The 17,858-nt window shown below is 51.9% G+C and overlaps 1 protein-coding gene across 1 annotated transcript in view; it reads right to left on the bottom strand.

Moving 5' to 3' along the window:
• Window positions 1–17,858, bottom strand: part of ARHGEF2 (Rho/Rac guanine nucleotide exchange factor 2) — a 133,497-nt gene that overhangs the window by 84,952 nt on the left and 30,687 nt on the right. The window contains exon 6 of the mRNA XM_074938292.1: window positions 8,061–8,190. Within this exon, the coding sequence (XP_074794393.1) occupies window positions 8,061–8,190 (130 nt within the window). The remainder of the gene's footprint in view (window positions 1–8,060; window positions 8,191–17,858) is intronic.

The following is a 17,858-nucleotide window of genomic DNA, read 5'->3' as shown; positions in this document are numbered from 1 at the left end:
GGTGTCCACTCACTGTGCCTAAGTTTTTCCATCTGTATAATGAGGACAACAACAACACCTCCCGCCCCCGGGGTGGTGCGTGGCTGCATTTGTATTTGCTTGGAGATCCTGCTAGAGGAAGGCAAGGTATTATTATAGTGCTTCCTTGCCAGACCTCCCCCAGAAACACCCCCTCTCTTTCAGATCCTCCTCCATGTCTCCGCTCGATAGTTGCAATTATGCAGATTTTCCCCCACAATGGAGATTTGCTACATACTTTCCAACAATAGATACCACATAACCAGGAGTGCTGGAACAATTTTTATAGTGGGGGTCCTGAAAGCCATCGAACCAACTGTGAACCCTGTATATGAAGGAAACCACTTCAAGCCAGGGGGTGCGGCAGCCCCCCTAGTTCTGGCACCTATGCAAATAACCCGGATCCTGTAACACCCACCGCCGTCTGCATAAACTAACCCAACTTGTGTCTGATGCTTCCTCCTTCCAACCATGACACAGCCTGACTGGCGGCTTAATGAGCTTCCTTCAGTCTGCTGGAACGTCTCAATCACTAAGAATTTCTGTGTACAGGTAGGGATCCCACTCAGCTGTTCAAAACATTCCACTCCCATTATATCACCACGGTCGCTCTTCAGCGGGGACTTTCCTACCCTATCACCTCTCATCACAGACCTACGTTTGCTCTCAGCTACACCCCCACCTGATGATGTGTTATGCTCAGTTTTTTACATTACAGAGGTGGGGCTGAACTCAAAATGTTCCATCACACACACACACACACACACACCCCCGATGTACCTTCCAGACCCTGGGGAAGTTTCAACCCCATCGCTGGGTTCCATCCCTCGTAAGTTACGCATGTCAGAAATGCTGAGCAGTGTTCATTGTTGCTGACAAAAATCCTATCCTGTCCCATGTCCATCACCCTAGTATCTGAGCCCCTTCCAGTGGTGCATTAAGGAGCACAATTAGCATCTGTTGCATACAGTTCTTGCTTTCAGCCTTCTGCCCATCAGGTAAAAATGGGTTAGAAAATATATACATACATACACACTCTCTATAATCACACGCACACTATACATGTGTATAGATAGATATAAAAATCACACAATTTACATATACAAATTCCACAGTGGTCACAGCGTTTGGTCCTATTGATTTCATTTTACTCTTGCTATGGATCCCAGACGCAAAGTTTGGACCCACTTTCGCTCTGTTCCGATCCAGGGACTTGGTTTGGCCCATTAGCGGGACAGGTGGTCAGTTAAGAAATTCTGATCTGGAGCCAAGCTGGGATTCGCTCCTGCCTCCAGTACGTGGAGGCGGCTGGATCTGGGGTTCAACCCCTGTCCCTGCCCCCTCCTGGTCAGTCTTTGTCCTGCGCCGGCTTACCCTATTTAGACTGTGACAGGTTAAGGTTTGGGGTTGCCAACCCTCCAGGATTGGCCTGGAGTCTCCAGGAATTAAAGATGACAATGTAATTAAAGAGGTCATGTGATGAAACCTCCAGGAATGTGTCCAACCAAAACTGGCAACCCTCTCCCTCTGCATCACAGAGCAGTGCCTGTAAAATTAACTTACACAGCTGAACCAGCCTTTGAGGAGACCCCTTCCCACAGCCTCCCATCCAAGCCAGGCATCAGCACCTTGCAGGATCAGGCCCTAAAACAGGCTAACCTGCAGATTCCCTGCATCCCTCAGGGCTGGGATCCTGTCTCTTTAAATAAATGAGAGGGCAGGTTTCACCTGCTTCTTAACAGCCGGATCTAAAGCACCCTACTGTCAATGGAAGAACTCAGTGGGCATCAGATCGGGTCCTAAAAGAGAATCTTTGAACTGCTGTGGGAGTGGCCATAGCACGTGATAAATCACTTCCCAGGAAGTTCTGCCTAGGCCCGGCCCCAGCCGTCAAAACAGCGTCCTAACCGCTGGGATGGAGTGTTTCTCTTTGTTTTCATTAGCCAGTGAAATATTCAAACCAGTCCAGCACTGAATTCTATGTAATGCTCATGAGCAGCTCAGTGGGTTTATTTTTAAAACACACACAGTATTCTGATTTTAGAACATGAGTCACGTCTAAAAATAGCGGAGGTTGAAGAAAAGGGGACGCTGGAGCAGTGTTTGGGCGGAGGAGCGCTTCCAAACCTTTTGCAAACTGACACACAAACTGCCTGCTGCATTTGCTTAGCCCACTGCTAGAGAGCAGCTGCCTCTCGGGTGGAACATGACGACTGTTTAGGAGCTCACAGCCACAGTGGGCAGGGATCACTCAGCTAGCATGCAAATGCGGCCGCCTCTAGGGTGGAACAATGTAGCTCTTTAGTAGCTCACAGCAACTCACCCACCCAGCATGGAAGTGCAGCCACCCATGGGCTGGAACACATCAGCTGTATCGTAGCTCACAGCACGGCTGCCCAGGGATTGCTCACTCATCACAGAAATGCAACCACCTCTGTGGCGGAACGGAGCAGCTGTTTAGTCGCTCACAGCAGTGCTGCACCCGGCTCGCTAACTCAGCCCTTTCTAGCGCGGAGCACGGCTGCTGCTCAACAGCCGCACAGCAACTCGGCAGAACCATTTCGGGCAGGAGGTAAAGAAGAGTCTCATGCTCAACTGAAACTGCCTGGGGAATTGAAGGAAGCGAAATGTGAGCGCCCACAAGGGACAGTGGCCAGGACTTCAGTGTTAACACTCATGCAAAAAAGTGCCAAAGGACTGTGAAGAACCAGATATAGGTTCTGTTCCACCTCTCCTCCACACAACACTGGCTGTAACAGCAACACACACACACCCCTCAGCAGCACACTCCTGGCTCAGTTCATGGAGAGAGCCCCTCCCAGAGAATCGCCTCCTCCTCCCCCCCCCCCCCCGCCCCAAGAACTCAGAGCCTATTTCACAGGCTGCCTGCTGGAGGAGGACTTGGGGAAATCCATGCAGTGTAGCATGGTAGAAACGGCTCTTTTCAGCGCTTATCGGGGAAGCTAGCTCCCGGTGGATTAACCTGGGCAGCTAAGAAATGAGAAAGCCAGGTGACACACAGCTATAGCAAAATCCCTTGTTCTAGAATGGCCGACTGCATTACAACACGTGTCCTGCCGCGCCAGGGGCAGCCCGGGAGAGGCCCGACCTGATCGCTCAGCCAGGGCCCTTCTCCCGTCCCAGAAACACCAAGCAGCTGGGCTCAATTAGCGGCTGAGTCAGGGAGCAGAGAGACGTCCGCTCCGTGCCACTTTGAAGGCGATTCAAACCCGCAGGCGGGCGGGTGGGCGGCCCCGTCGAAACTTATTGTTGGAGAGACAAAAATACCCCACAGGATCGGCGATCTGGGCATGTAACAGCCGGGCCATATTTATTCACCACTTGGGAAGTTGGCAGCACCCCAGAGCCCAGGAGGTAACATGAAGGTGGGACCCCGGAGGCGACGGGGTGAGAATGCGATTGCTAGACACAGCGAGAGCAAGAAGGCTTCCAGCACCCCTCCGCCCACCTTCCACTTTGGCCTCGCAACAGCTGAGAGCTCCCCATATACCAGGCAATCTCCTCCGCGGCTCGGCACCTTCTCAGGAGCGTGTCCGGAGCGTTATTAGACGGCAACTGCAAGGATAGGGGCACGAGGATCAGATCCTGAGCGAGTGAAAACAGGCTGCCAACAGGCCAGCAGGGCTGCGTCGATTTCACTCTGGCCCCTAGTCTCTTTCCATGTTGCATAGTAGGGTACTGGGCAGTTGTATGGGGCTTTGCAATCCCACCGCCGCTTGGGAGCTGGGCAGTTTGGTCACCCCGCTTTCCCATTTTACAGATGGGAAAGCTCAGGCTTGGAGATCAAATGATATGAGGGAATCAGTGTCAAAGCCAGGGTCTGACCTCAGGAGTTCTTGGGCCCCAGTCCTGTGCTCAGGCCATTAGGGTAAATTACTCTGCACATTTGTGTGTCACTTGCAAACAATCCCACTTGCTGGACAACTAGGAACCTAGCAGCATCTCCCCACTGTGCTGCAATTCATGGCCAGGGATTTATTCCTGCTGGGAAGTTTGAAGATATTCCCTGCTTTTCCCAGCCACCTGAGAGCAGCTATTATTGTCTCCTCCTCTTTAGCTATTGCATCGGGTCAGGATTTCCTGGAACACAGATCACAGGCAGGGGATCAAGCGAAGGGAGCTAATGTCAGAAATGGAGACACCAGATCCCGATATGGGTTCAGGTCCGAATTCACAGCTCGAATCTTTCTTTATGGTGAGTCAGAGTCGAATTCTCCAGACATCAGCCAGTTTGGACTGGAATTTCCATATCTCCCCAACATCAGGATCTAGGTTGAGGTTCAGCCCCTAACAGAGGCACAAAGTTACAGGCCGTAAAATTACCCAGTCCCTTTTAAAACACGAGGCTGCATAGTCTAGTGCTGGAACACTGAGCCAGCAATTAGGAGAGCCAGGTTTTAGTCCAGGCTCTGACCCTGGCCTGCTGGGTAACCTCGGGCAAGTCACTTACCCTCCCTGTGCCTCGGTTTCCCCATCTCTAGAGCAGGGATTCACTCTATCTTGCTTTGGAAAGTGCTTTGAGATCCCTGGATGAAAGCCTCCAAGTACGAAGCATTATTGAGCTTTCTCATGAAGATTCCTGTGTTGATGAGGTAGGTTCTAAAGGCCGGTGGTTTAGTATTTGGAGGTGAAGAGCTAGTGGGGAAGGGAAGAGTTCGGGCTCCCAGTTTAAGCACATCCCTGTTTTGCTAGGCAGACAAAACGCCTGATGCAATTGTTACATGAAGCCCTGTGTGTCCGGCTGGTTTGGCAAAGAACGTCTAAACAGATTATTTTTCCCCATCCGGCTGGAGATCGCTTTAAAGTCAGACAGAAACGACTGGTTCCTGACTACAGCCCTGGAACCACAATCCCAGACTTCCTGAAAGCAACCCTGCTCAATGCAGAGAGAAGGGGGAGAGGCTAAGGAATGAACACCTTTTCCTTCCCTGAAATGAGAGACTCAGTCGGGTAACTTACTCAAAAGGAAATTTACGAAAGCAACTTTCCGGGGGCCCTTGACCCATGTCCCGAGTCTGATCCCTTCTAAGCAAAACAAACTAGCAACCGCAGGGCAGTTCAAACCTTGTTCTCTAGCCGCTTCTTGGGCTCCAGGAAGCACTTTGGATCCAAACCAGCTGACATCAGCTTCCCTGGGGTTTTCTAACCAGCCTCAAATCTCGGTCTTGATCATCTCTAATGCTTCCTCTGCGCCCTCCGACCTCCAGATAACTGCACACACAAGGAACAGCTAGGCAGGAGGTATTATCCGATGGTTAGCACAGGTGCGGATGCTAGAACTCCTGGGTTCTCCAGGCAGTCTCTGCCACCAGCTTGCAGAGTGACCTCAAGCAAATCCCCTCTAGCCCACGGCTCGGTCTCTGGAAAGCAGGCATGCAGTGCTGCGAGGCTGAGCTCAGTCGTGTCTATAAGACACTTTGAGATCCTCCAATCAAAGATGCTCCCAGTGGCCTGCTGGGTAACCTCTGGCATCTCCCTTTGCCCTCCCACCCTTTGTCTGGGGCAGGGACTTTCTCTCCTCGTGTATCCGTAAGCACAAGGGGGCCCCACTCTCAGACAGGGCTCCCGGGGCACAGAGAGGTTTTCATTCCATTTCCCACCTTCCTCCCTCCCTCCCATGATTAATAAGCAACAGTGAAATACACAGGAGAGGGTTTAAATTACTACAACCTCCTGGCGCCCCATGACTCAAGCATCAAGCGATGGCCTGGATCATCTCAGGCCAAGGGCAGGCCAGTGGGGAAACAGACTTGGAAACAGCTGTTGAATGGAGCGAAAAACAAGACCAAGCCAGCCTCTGAAGGAAAGTGAAGGCATTCCCTCTCCCTCCTCCACACTTGGGGGCCAAGAGCTGAAAGTTGCCAGCGGAAGGGGGGGGATGAGCAAGTCTGTACTCCTGGGCCAGCTGGTAACGCTGTGAACAGCTGGTTGCTAATCCGTCTCGCCCCTGAACGGAGAGGAAGGAGGAAGGATTACATTGGGGAGGCTGGTCGGGATTAATGGTTTCTGCCGCGCCCGGAGCGGAGGGTCCACAGCCCTGCTTCCCCTCGGCATCTGGGGGTGGGATTCAATCCTCCAGGCCCCCAGCCAGCAGCAGGGATGGAGTCCGTGTGCTGGGTGCGGCAGCCCAGGGTACGACAGAACCAGCCGCTCCAGCGCTGCGCACCCCTCGCTGAAGGTAGCCTGGGGGCAGGACTGAGGTGCCCGAGGGACCCCGAGAGCAGTGAGGGCTGGGGCAGGCTCCAACCAGCCCCAGGACTGTGGGAGGTTCGAGCCCCTTCTACTGGGCTCTGCACTGGTGAATTCAGCCCCATATCTGTGCTACGCATGGGATCAGGACAGAGAGGTCCCCACCCCACCCCACCCCCTAATCTCTAGAGGGATGCTTTGGAGGAAGCTGGGGGGAAACCCATAATGCACCCAGGCAAGCGTGCACAGCTGCACCTGTTCTGCACCCATGGCACCCTGTTGTGCAAGGGCTGGGCCCGCGGGCTACAGAGCCAAAGCTCTGCAAAAGAGCCTCAGAGGGGTTTAACCCAGCTGCCTAATCCATGCTCATCAGGAGGAGCGAGGCTGCACCCTGCAGATGCTATCAAGAGAAAAGCAACATTTCCTGTTGTTTGCCTGGCCCTGGAGAGGAAGGGCGAGACAAGCCAGCGTGAAAATCTGCAGTGTGCTGAATGGGCGAGCGTGCATGTGGCACCACTGCCCTCCAGTGGAGGGAATCGGCACTGCCCAGCTATGTGTCATGAGCCCTGTATTGGTGATTCCCCGTTAGCTCAAGTCAGAAGGAGCCAACTAGCTGTTTCCTGGGGGCTGCCAGGCAATCCTAAATAATGGCTCTGAGCACTCACATAGGGCTAGTCACGTGTGGCTCTCAAAAGCATTTTACAAAGGTGGGTAAATAACATTATCCCCCTGGAACAGGACACTGAGGCATGACACAGCAGGACCACCACTAGGCCAAGGAGTCTGGGATAGAACCCAAGAGTCCTGAGCTCAGTGTACCCACTAATGGCTGCTGGTGCTCAGCGCTCCTGGGAGAATCTGTTGCCTGGGCCCATCTACTGGAAAGCAGTGGCAGGAAACTCTCTGAAACACATGCCCCAGGACCTGGACCTGACTAAAGGAAGCCGTGGTGGGCAAGGCAGAGCTCTGCACGTGCTCGCTAGAGAAACCAACTCTTCCTGCTGCACCGCCTACCCGTTCCTTCATGAGGCAGGAAAAGGTTTTCACTTCCTCGATCACAAGGCAGCTGCTTTGCAGATACACCCGGTTTTGAGGAACGAAGAGGCTGAGCACACGACCCAACGAAGGGGAATTCCAGGGTACGGCGGGGGGGGAGTGACATCCCAATGGAGCTGCCTGCCGGGCAGTGGATGGATCGCAGGGAATCCATCACCGCGAGGTTACTGATTCTGATCCAGTCTGGATCAAAAGCACCGGGGTGATGAGCCAACATCTCACAGAGAATGCCACTTACCTGAGCTGCCAGGCACCCTGGTAGGGGAGGTCTCCCACAAGTCCCACCGTTTTCCTTAGCTGATGGGGTCCCAGCACCAGCAGGTGTGGGCATCCCCCACCCCGCTCTAACCCTTAGACAACACGTCCTTCCCACAGCTGGGAAGAGAACCCAGGAGTCCTGTCACTCTCTCACATGCTCTAACCAGCAGACCCCAATCCCCATCCAAAGCTGGGAAGAGAACCCAGGAGTCCTGTCACTCTCTCACATGCTCTAACCAGCAGACCCCAATCCCCATCCAAAGCTGGGAAGAGAACCCAGGAGTCCTGTCACCCTCTCACATGCTCTCTCCCCTAGACAACACTTCCTTCCCACAGCTGGGAAGAGAACCCAGGAGTCCTGACATCCACTCACATGATCCAACCACGAAACAACACTCCCCATCCAAAGCTGGGAAGAGAACCCAGGAGTTCCTGATCACAAGCTCCAACCAGGAGGCCCGGGTTCCCCCCTAACAGCCAGTCCCCGGCCGGGTCACAAACCCAATGGTCCCTCCTACCTTCGACTTGCCCGTCATCTTCATGAAGAAGCTCAGGGTTCGTCCTAGAGGGCTCCCTTCCTGGCGCTGGCTCTCCTGGTCTCTGGCCTCCCCGGCAGCGTCCAGCTGTCCGCAGCTCCCAGCATTAAAGCTGCAGGGGAAGGAGGATAAAAACAAAAAACAAAAAAACCCACAGGCGCTAAAGACAAACAATCCCCCTGTTTTCTTGTTGTTGTTAAAAGGGCAGGAAATAGGGAGGGGCCAGCGCCCCCAGCTGGGGGAAGCGCACACAGAGCCCTCTGTTTGCTTAGGCAGCCTTAGATGTTGGGCTGGGCCACTGGGTTTGTAGCCTCATCCCCTTTGCACAGGAAGGAAAGGGGGGGGCGGGATTTCACACACCCCTGAGCTCAGGCGCTCAGAAGCCACGGTGATGGGCAGCAGCTTATAACCCGCTTGATCCAGAGAGATGGGACATGAACAAGTCCACACCAATCAACGAGAAGGGGGTGGTTGGGGGGAGCACTACAGGTAAATTCCTCCCATCCTCCCACCTCCGGCCGATCCCACTGTCCTGACATTAAGATTGGGCGCCCTTCGAAGAGACCTGCCACAAGTCACTGGGCCCCAGGCAGGAATCAGGGTGGGAATCTGCCGGCTGTACCCCGAGAGGAAGGATGGACTTGTGGTTAAGGGACTACCCAGGCTACGTGGGTTCTAATCCCAGCCCTGCCACTAGCCTCCTGGGTGGCCTTGGGCAAGTCGCTTGCCTGTCTCCGCACAGAAATTTCAGTCCCAAGGCTCAGTCAAAAGCCAGCGTTCCCCTTGCTGTCACCGCCATCAGGAATGCAGACCCTTAGCACCAGGGTCACAGAAAGAGCCATCCATGGTAAAGGAATAGACGCCGTTCCAGCAGGGTAAGTTTCCTACATTAGCATTACGGGGCTCCCTCATTCTGGGTCTTTCGCTACCCGTGCCTTGCCAGGGTGAGGTGTGCTCCAGAAGTCACCCCTGCAGAGACTACAAGTATGTTACACACACAGAGCGAGGACAGGGGTAGGTCCCAGGCAGAGACCTGATTCCAAAGCCAGAGATGCAGAGCGATAAGAAAACCCCCTTTCCCCCATCCCCCGAAACAGGCTCTTGTTTGGGCTGACCAAGGGGAAGGGAAGGCAGAGAGAAAAGGGTCCCATCCACGGTGTGAAACAGACGCAGATCTAGGCCAGGTTAGCACTGACGGCTCAGTGCCCGGCACATAGTCCAGCCCATGCAGCTTCCAGTTACCCTCTGTATACCCGGCGCCCTGCAGGCAGCCAGCGAGAGATCGGCCTTATCAAAGCCAGGGGAGAGGCACCGCTCAATAATCCCAACCCTGAAATAACAAAGCCCCCAGCTGGCTGGTTCCCCCTAATGAAGATGGGAATGGGCTGTGACAGGGGATGGATGGATTGAGATCATGGTAATCCTCTCGGCAAGGCGGGGCTGGGGGGGGGGTGGGGCGAGGATTTGGACATCTGCAGCCTGGCATGGTGGGGAGGTGCGGGAGCCAGGCAGAGGATCACAGTCAAAGCCAGCCCAAGGGCCTAGGAGGTGAGATGGGAGTGTGAGATTCCAGCTGCCTCGCACCTACAGCTGCTTTACGCCATGCTGGCAGCCACCTGGGGACAGATGTGAAATGAGCAGGAAGGTCTCAGCCTAGCCCCTAGCCGGACAGGCCACAGGGAGCCATCTCCCCTTGGCCCTAGAGGACACGGGCTCAGGGCAGGCAGCATCTCCAGGTGTGGGCAGCACCAGGCACAACAGGGCCCTGCTCGTGCTGGGGTCTTGTGCTTTCCCCAGGGTTAAAGCAGATTGCAACACAGGAGTTCTTATTGCACCAGCCAAGGAGACGGGGTGTTCGGGGGGTGGGGGGGCAGAGCTGTGGGGTGAGGCTGGAGGTGCTGCTTATGGGATGGGGAGCTGCTTACCCCAAACCTGGGGCGAGAGGGAGCCCCCCTGTGCTCTTAGCAGGGGGAGCTGCATTCCTGCTCTGGGCATCGCTGTCTTACAGATACTAGGGGACAGCACGATTGGCAGGGGTGGGGCTTGCCCTGCCACTGCCCCAATCCAGGGCCATGATCTGGCACCTCTCACATCGCCCACTGAGAACAACAGTGCCAGGGCCCTGAGCAAACATGGGCCAGGCTCCCAGGGGGCCGGCGCCACGCACAAGGGCACCTTTGTCTGCGAAGCAGGGTGGGGAATGAGCCTTTGCACTAATTAACGGTGGGGAATTCTGAGCAAGGCAGACCCATTAAGGAGAGGTCAATTAACACGTCTGCATGGCCGCAAAGAGCTTTTGTCCCACACGGCTCGGAGGCATGCAGCGCGCCTGCTGGCTGGAAAGGGGGTCACGTTCTCATTGCAACCGCAGGGATAAACGGCAGCTGAAAGCTGGTTGGACGGGGTGAGCTGGTCACCCCCACCCCTGGCTGCAATCAACAGGGAGGGAAGGGAATACAATGAGGCCAGTGCATGCAGCATGGGCTTGGCTGTCAAGGCCAATTCAGCGTTGCCAACTCTGGCAGCATCGTGTGGGGTTTTCCTTAAAGTCCCCAGCTCCAGGAGTCAGGGGATTAAGGAGGCGGAATTTCATTCCCACATGGTCCACAGACCCCAATTCAAGGTTTTTCCCTGACCCTTTCCTGGGCAGGGAGCCAGCACTCTTGGAAGGAGTAAAGATTTCCAGGGGGCCTTCCCAGGGCACCACCCAGCTCCCGCCCAGCATGGCCCCACTAATTTTGGCCTCGTCTGCATTGAAAAGCTTTCCCAGCATAGCTACACTAGCAAAACCCTCCTGGCCTGGATGCATTTATACCAGCAAAAGAGTGCGTTGCCGGTACCGCTGGTCCTGATTTGGGGAGTGAAAAATCGACGACGGTGGCAGAAGCACTTTTTAGGCAGCAGAGCTGCATCCACACGAGGGCTTTTGCGGCACAGTTGTGTCATTAAACAATCACACCCCTCACTGCTAGGCTGGCGAAAGCTTTAAGCATAGATCTGGCTGTAGAGGGACTTTCCCAACAGGAGGAGGAAGCTTCCAGCTAAATCAGACTCAACACATGAAAAGAGTCACCTTTCACTTGTCCCCACCCACCTCACCAGTTTGCAACTATCGAAAGTCTTTCTGTTCCCTTCCCAGCCCCGGCACCTGTATCCCACCCTGCACGGAAGTCATACGAACCCCAGCACTCGTTTCCGGGGCAATGCGCTGATGGCAGAATGATCTCAAATGGTGAATGGGGACAAAGTCAGCATTAGGTTGGGTTGTAAAAAGTTTTTAAAACCTAGTTTTTTAAAACCTAATAAGCGATCCCATTAAAAACAACCCATCGTTGATGTCTCAAGATTATCCTTCGCCAAGCGTATTATTAACTGTTTGTATTACAGTAGCATCTAATATTTGTATCGTGAGCACCTAGAAGTCCCAGTCACGGACCAGGGCCCCACGGTGCTAGGCGCTGTACAGACACAGAACAGAAAGACAGTCTCTGCCTCAAAGAGATTACAGTCACCTGGAGATCGCAACCAAGAGCGGGGGCCTATTGTGCTAGGAGCCCTACAAAGAATTACAGCACTGCAGGGCTGGAAGGGACATCAACAGGTCATCAAGTCCAGCTGGGCAGGACCAAGTAAACCCAGACCATCTCTGACATCCCTGTCCTTAAAACCTCCAGTGACGGGGATTCCACAACCTCCCTTGCAAGCCTGTTCCAGAGCCTAACTCCCCTGAGAGTTAGAAAGATTTTCCTAATATCTAACCTCAATCTCCCTTGCTGCAGATTAAGCCCATAACTTCTTGTCCTGCCTTCCATGGACACAGAGAATGATTGATCACTGTCCTCTTTGTAACACCCCCTAACATATTGGAAGACAGTTTTCAGCTCCCCTCCTCTCCCCGCCTGTCTTCTCTTCTCAAGACTCAACATGCCCCTACACACTAACGGGATTGCATGGCTTGAACCATACTGGTGTGGGTGAAGTGGCACAAGATTGTGTGCGTAGAAAAGGTCCAAGAGAGCACACAAGTTTTCACACTAACTCAACAAGAGAAGAATTATTTTCCCCCATATAACAGATTGGGAAACTGAGGCACAGATCCTCAGTCAGAGGTATTGAGGTTCCTAACTCCTATTGAAATCAATGGGATTTGGGGCACCCAAATACCTTTGAGGATCTGGGCCTAAGGGACTTACCTAAGGTCACAGAAGGAGACCAGACTTGAACTCAGGTCTCCTGAGTCCCAGTCCAATGCCTTAGCTACAGCCTAGATGTGAAATCGACCTTAAATACAAATGAAACTGACTAGTCCCACTGAAGTCCAGCAGAGGTAAACAAACAGCAGAAATAGGGGAGGGTAAAGTCCAGTTTGGGTAGCTACATTCCAGCCACCTCCCGCTGCAGTTTCAATTGGATATGGGCTACGTCTTCACTTCCTGTCCTAAACCCTGCTAGTCCTAATAACCTGAGGTGCTTTTAGTAGCACAGGGCCATGTACTGATTTAACTCACAGCTTTCACTGGATCCCTGGGAGTTCTGCCCCAGGCCAGCAGGGTTTCACCCATGCTTTTTCACAAGGACTGGCCAGAATGAACCGATATTTTTCTTTTCAAGTCAGCTCCAAATTGGGAAGCTGCTCTCCGCGAGCAATCGCTGGTAGCCCGTGGCTCCATTCATCCCCTCCCACCAGCTCCAGCGACAGATCCCTCGGCGCTGGCCGCCCCGCCTGACACAGACGCAAACAATGGAGGACAGTGTGTGACAGGCAGCTCGGGAGACATTCAGGGAATTGGTGGGGTCTAGCAGTCGGAGCAAGGGAATCACAAGCCCAAGCTCTGCATTCCCAGCCCCGAGAGTGGAGTCTGATGGTCAGAGCAGCAGGACATGGGTTCTCTTTTCTAGCTCTGGGAGGGGAGCCGGGTCTAGCGTAGGAAGAGCAGGTGGTGGATTCTGTTCCCAGTTCTGCTACCGCTGGACTAGATACACTTCATGGTCTATGCTGGCTTCTAGCAGCATAGACCCTGGCCACAGAAATCTCATTGAGGGAGGAGTTTGTGGTGGATGAAAATTAACGCAGCCTCCGTGTGCTCAAAAAGCGGGGGTGGGGGGCAAGTCCAGCACACATGAATACACTGGCTAGGAACATAATCATCATCTGTCCGTTACGGATGGGGAAACTGAGGCACAGAATGGGGAAGCAACTTACCCAAAGTCACCCACCAAGTGGCAAATAGACAACAGAGTTGCAGATTAAAGACAGAAAGGATCTCCTCCAACAGTGTGCAGGATCTAATCTCCGTGGCCTGGGCTCTCACCAGTAGGCAATACTGCATAATGTCACAGGGATGGGGTGAACAACGCTATCTCAATGAGCACAGCTGGTTGAAACTTTTTTGTCTACATTTTCTCCCCCCAAAAAACTACTAGAAACTTCCCTGAGGAAACCAAATTTCATCCAGATTTTTTTTGTTTAAAAAAAAAAAAAAAAAAAAGCCAAACCCCACAAACCTGAATACCACCCCCGTCCCCCCCGCACCCCGCCGCCAACTAGAAAAAGAAAAAAAGACTCTTGATTTTTGTTTTAAATGAAAACCCAAACAGGGAGGGGAAAACAACCCCCACTCCCCACTTTCATCAACTTAAAAAAACAAAATGCATTTCTGAAACAACTCTACCAGTCATCCAGCTAGAGTCATCTACTCGAAGAGCCTAACAGCAGTATTGCCATCCCAAGCATTCCAAAATAATGAACCAGTCCCCTCCCCGCAAAAAAGCCCACCCACCCATTTTACTTTAAAAATCCTGAAACTTTGAAAAGTAACTAATGTCGGGTGCTCTTTTAGTTTGCTTTCTGCCTTTTGAGCTTTTAGGGAATCACATCTCCAAACTTTACAAGAGAGCTAGAAACTTACTTTAATTAAAAAAAAAAAAAAGAAGAAAAGAAAGAAAGCAGAGGGTCTCCCATCACATGACCCCAGGAGCTAGAGCTTTAAGGAAAAACCACACTGAATAACATAAGACTTGCTATAAAGCAGCCAGAGATGGCAATGCTGTAATATGCGAAGGCAGTGAACTATGACAGATCGGCCAGGCCTGAGACCAGATCTGTTAAGGCATTTTGGTGCCTAGTGTGATTTTCAGCAGGGTGCCTATCTGCATCTTCAAATCTTTACAAGTCTGGTACCAGCCTCCCAGGAATCTCAAACCCTTCCCTTACTATCTGCGACAAATACCCCCCTTCCACTGGAAGCAGAGACCAGCAGTCTCTGCAGATGCCAGGACACCCCACCTGGGGGAGGCTTTGCCCAAGGCATAAATATGAATGAAGCCTGTTAATAGCAGGCAGGTGGCCACAGCTGACTGCCCGCCTGGGCCAGCCAGTGAATGAAGTACGCCCCAATCCTGCCCTCTCAGCACAGCCCATGCTGGGTTTGTGACCACAACCGGAGGTGGATAAAACAGAAGCTTTCTACCCAGCTTGGAGCATCGCTACAGATTTTCTCAGCAGGACTGCCTCTGCCCCTGCCCGCAGGTCCTTCTCCTGCCAGAAGGGGCATTCAAGCCTTTTCTATACCTCTAGGTTGGAGCTAGTCTCCTTCTAAAGGGCATATTTCTCTCTGGCCCCCTTACTGAGCCCCCATCACTCTGTGAAACGTTTAATCTCACAGCACCTCTGCGAGGCAGGAAGCACTGTTATCTCCAGCATCCAGAGGCGGAACTGAGACATGCAGAGATGAAGGCTCAAAACCACACAGGTATTTAGGCCAGGGGCACCGGAACAGGGGGGTCCAGGGGGCCATGGCCCCATCACTTTTTACTGGCCATAAGGGTGAGCGATGGGGGGGCACGGAGAGGAGCACCTTGGGGGCAGAGTCTCAGAGGAAAGGGGAGGCACAGGGGTGGGGCCTGAGGGGAAGGGGCAGCACAGGGGCAGGGTCTCAGGTGCCAGTGGGCCCCCCACCCACTTTTAGGGAGTTCCACTCCTGATTTAGACCCCCCTAATTTCTGTTGAAGTTAGACACCTAAATACTAGGGCTGTCAATTAATCGCAGTTAACTCACGTGATTAACTCAAAAAAGTTAATCGCACTGTTAAATTTCAATTGGCATTCTCTTGTTTATTAAATATTTTTGGATGTTTTTCTACAGTGTCAAATATATTGATTTCTATTGCAACACAGAATACAAAGTGCTCACTTTATATTATTTTTATTACAAATATTTGCACAGTACAAAGGATAAACAAAAGAATAGTATTTTTCAATTCACCTCAGACAAGTACTGTAGTGCAATCTCTATTGTGAAAGTGCAACTTACATATGTAGATTTTTTTTGTTACATAACTGCACTCAAAAACAAAACAATGCAAAACTTTAGAGCCTACAAGTCCACTCGGTCCTACTTCTTGCTCAGCCATTCGCTAAGACAAACAAGTTTGTTTACCTTTGCAGGAGACCCTGCTGCCTGCTTCTTATTTACAATGTCACCAGAAAGTGAGAACAGGCATTCGCATGGCACTTTTGTAGCCAGCGTTGTAAGGTATTTACTTGCTAGATATGCTAAATATTTGTACGCCCCTTCAGGCTTCCGTGATGATGATGTTCGTTAAAAAAATAGTGCGTTAATTACATTTGTGACTGAACTCCTTGGGGAGAAGTGTATGTCCCCTGCTCTGTTTTACCCGCATTCTGCCATAGATTTCATGTTCTAGCAGTCTCGGATGATGACCCAGCAGGTGTTTGATTTACAAACATGTCACTGCAGATTTGACAAAATGCAAAGAAGGTACCAATGTGAGATTTCTAAAGATAGCTACAGTACGCGACCCAAGGTTTAAGAATTTCAAGTGCTGACCAAAATCTGAGAGGGACGAGGCATGGCGCATGCTTTCAGAAGTCTTAAAAGAGCAACAATCCGATGTGGAAACTACAGAACCCGAACTACCAAAAAAGAAAATCAACCTTCTGCTGGTAGCATCTGACTCAGATGATGAAAATGAACATGCATCGGTCCGCTCTGCTTTGGACTGTTATCGAGCAGAACCCGTCATCAGCATGGACACATGTCCCCTGCAATGGTGGATGAACCACGAAGGGACATATGAATCTTTAGCACTTCTGGCACATAAATACCTTGAGACACTGGTTACAACAGTGCCATGCGAATGCCTGTTCTTATTTTCAAGTGACATTGTAAACAAGAAGTGGGCACCATTATCTCCTGCAAATGTAACCAAACTTGTTTGTCTGGACGATTGGCTAAACAAGAAGTAGGACTGAGTGGACTTGTAGGCACTAAAGTTTTACATTGTTTTATTTTTCCATGCAGTTTTTTTTGTACATAATTCGACATTTGTAAGTTCAACTTTCATGATAAAGAGATTGCACTACAGTACTTGTATTAGAAGAATTGGAAAATACCATTTATTTTGTTTTTTTACAGTGCAAATATTTGTATTCAAAAATAAATAGAAAATAAACACTGTACACTTTGTATTCTGTGTTGTAACTGAAATCAATATATTTGAAAATACTTTACACACACATAAATGGTATTCTATTATTGTTTAACAATGCGATTAATCGTGCAATTACTTTTTTTAACTTAAAAAATTAATCACGATTAATTGCGCAATCGCTTGACAGCCCTATTAAATACCTTTGAGGATCTGGCCTAAGTGATTTGTCCAAGGTCACCCACCTTGGACAAATCCAAGGATTTGTCCCTGTGGGTGCAGCAAGGAACTGAACCCGGTTGCAGGCTCCTGGCCTGTCTCCCCCAGCCCAAGAAGGGCTGACCCCACATGCCCAGACTCTACTCAGCCCCTTTCTGAAGGGCACAGTTTGATGCTTCAGACACCCAACCCATCAGGTAACAACTCCCACACTGTACGGATGCAGCTCTTCCTCCGGCCCTCGGCACAAAAACCCACCCGCTTCCTGCCGGAGATGCTCGCTGGCTTTTAGAGTCAGTTGATCAAGCCCAGCGGGAGGTGGCTGATCAGTCGCAGGTGAGACTGCGCAGTGTATTGGAGTGGGCCTCCCAGCCCGGATCCGCAGATGGTGGGGCTCACGCTAAAACCTCTAGTCCTCTAAAACCAGCTGTGCTTTGAAGTTGTGCCTCAGTCTGGTGGCTGGGCTCTAGGACCCTGCGAGGTGGGAAGGCCCCAGAGCTTGGGCTGCAGCCTGAACTGAGCTCCGGCTGAGTCAGCTGGCAGGGGCCAGTGGCGGGTGTCTAATTGCAGTGTAGACGGCGGGTGTCTAATTGCAGTGTAGACGGCGGGTGTCTAATTGCAGTGTAGACATAGGCTTAGCCAACTCACACCGGGGAGTCTGCGGCAGAGCAGGGAACTGAACCTACTCCTTCCCATTCCTCTTGAGGTGGCTTTGGCCAGGGCCCCAAGAGCCGTAGCAAACCCCAGCATGCTGGCTGGGCTAATACAGCAGTGAGAGCTGGGGCCCTGCAGCCGGGAGATTCTGGCTGCCTGACTCAGACGAGTTACTCAGGGTTTGCATCAGTCACATTCCATGAGCCGACTGGGATCGTGACATCCAGGGGCCGCGACGCAGCAGCTGGACGTGCCCGGGAAAGGACTTCGGAAACGAGTGGGCTCAAGAGGATGCTTGAGCAAACCAAATGAAATTGACGGCTTAAAGGGACGCCCAGATGCATTAAACCCTCTGTCATCCAGAACTCCCTCTCATCGGAGTTAGGAACTGGAGTCCGCTGGGCCCAGATCCACAAAGGTATTTAGGTTCCTAACTTCCACTGAAATCAGGAGCCT

Source organism: Natator depressus, chromosome 24 (genome assembly GCF_965152275.1).
Source record: "Natator depressus isolate rNatDep1 chromosome 24, rNatDep2.hap1, whole genome shotgun sequence".
Classification (NCBI taxonomy): Eukaryota; Metazoa; Chordata; order Testudines; family Cheloniidae; genus Natator; species Natator depressus.
This window is presented reverse-complemented; position numbering and strand designations above follow the sequence as displayed.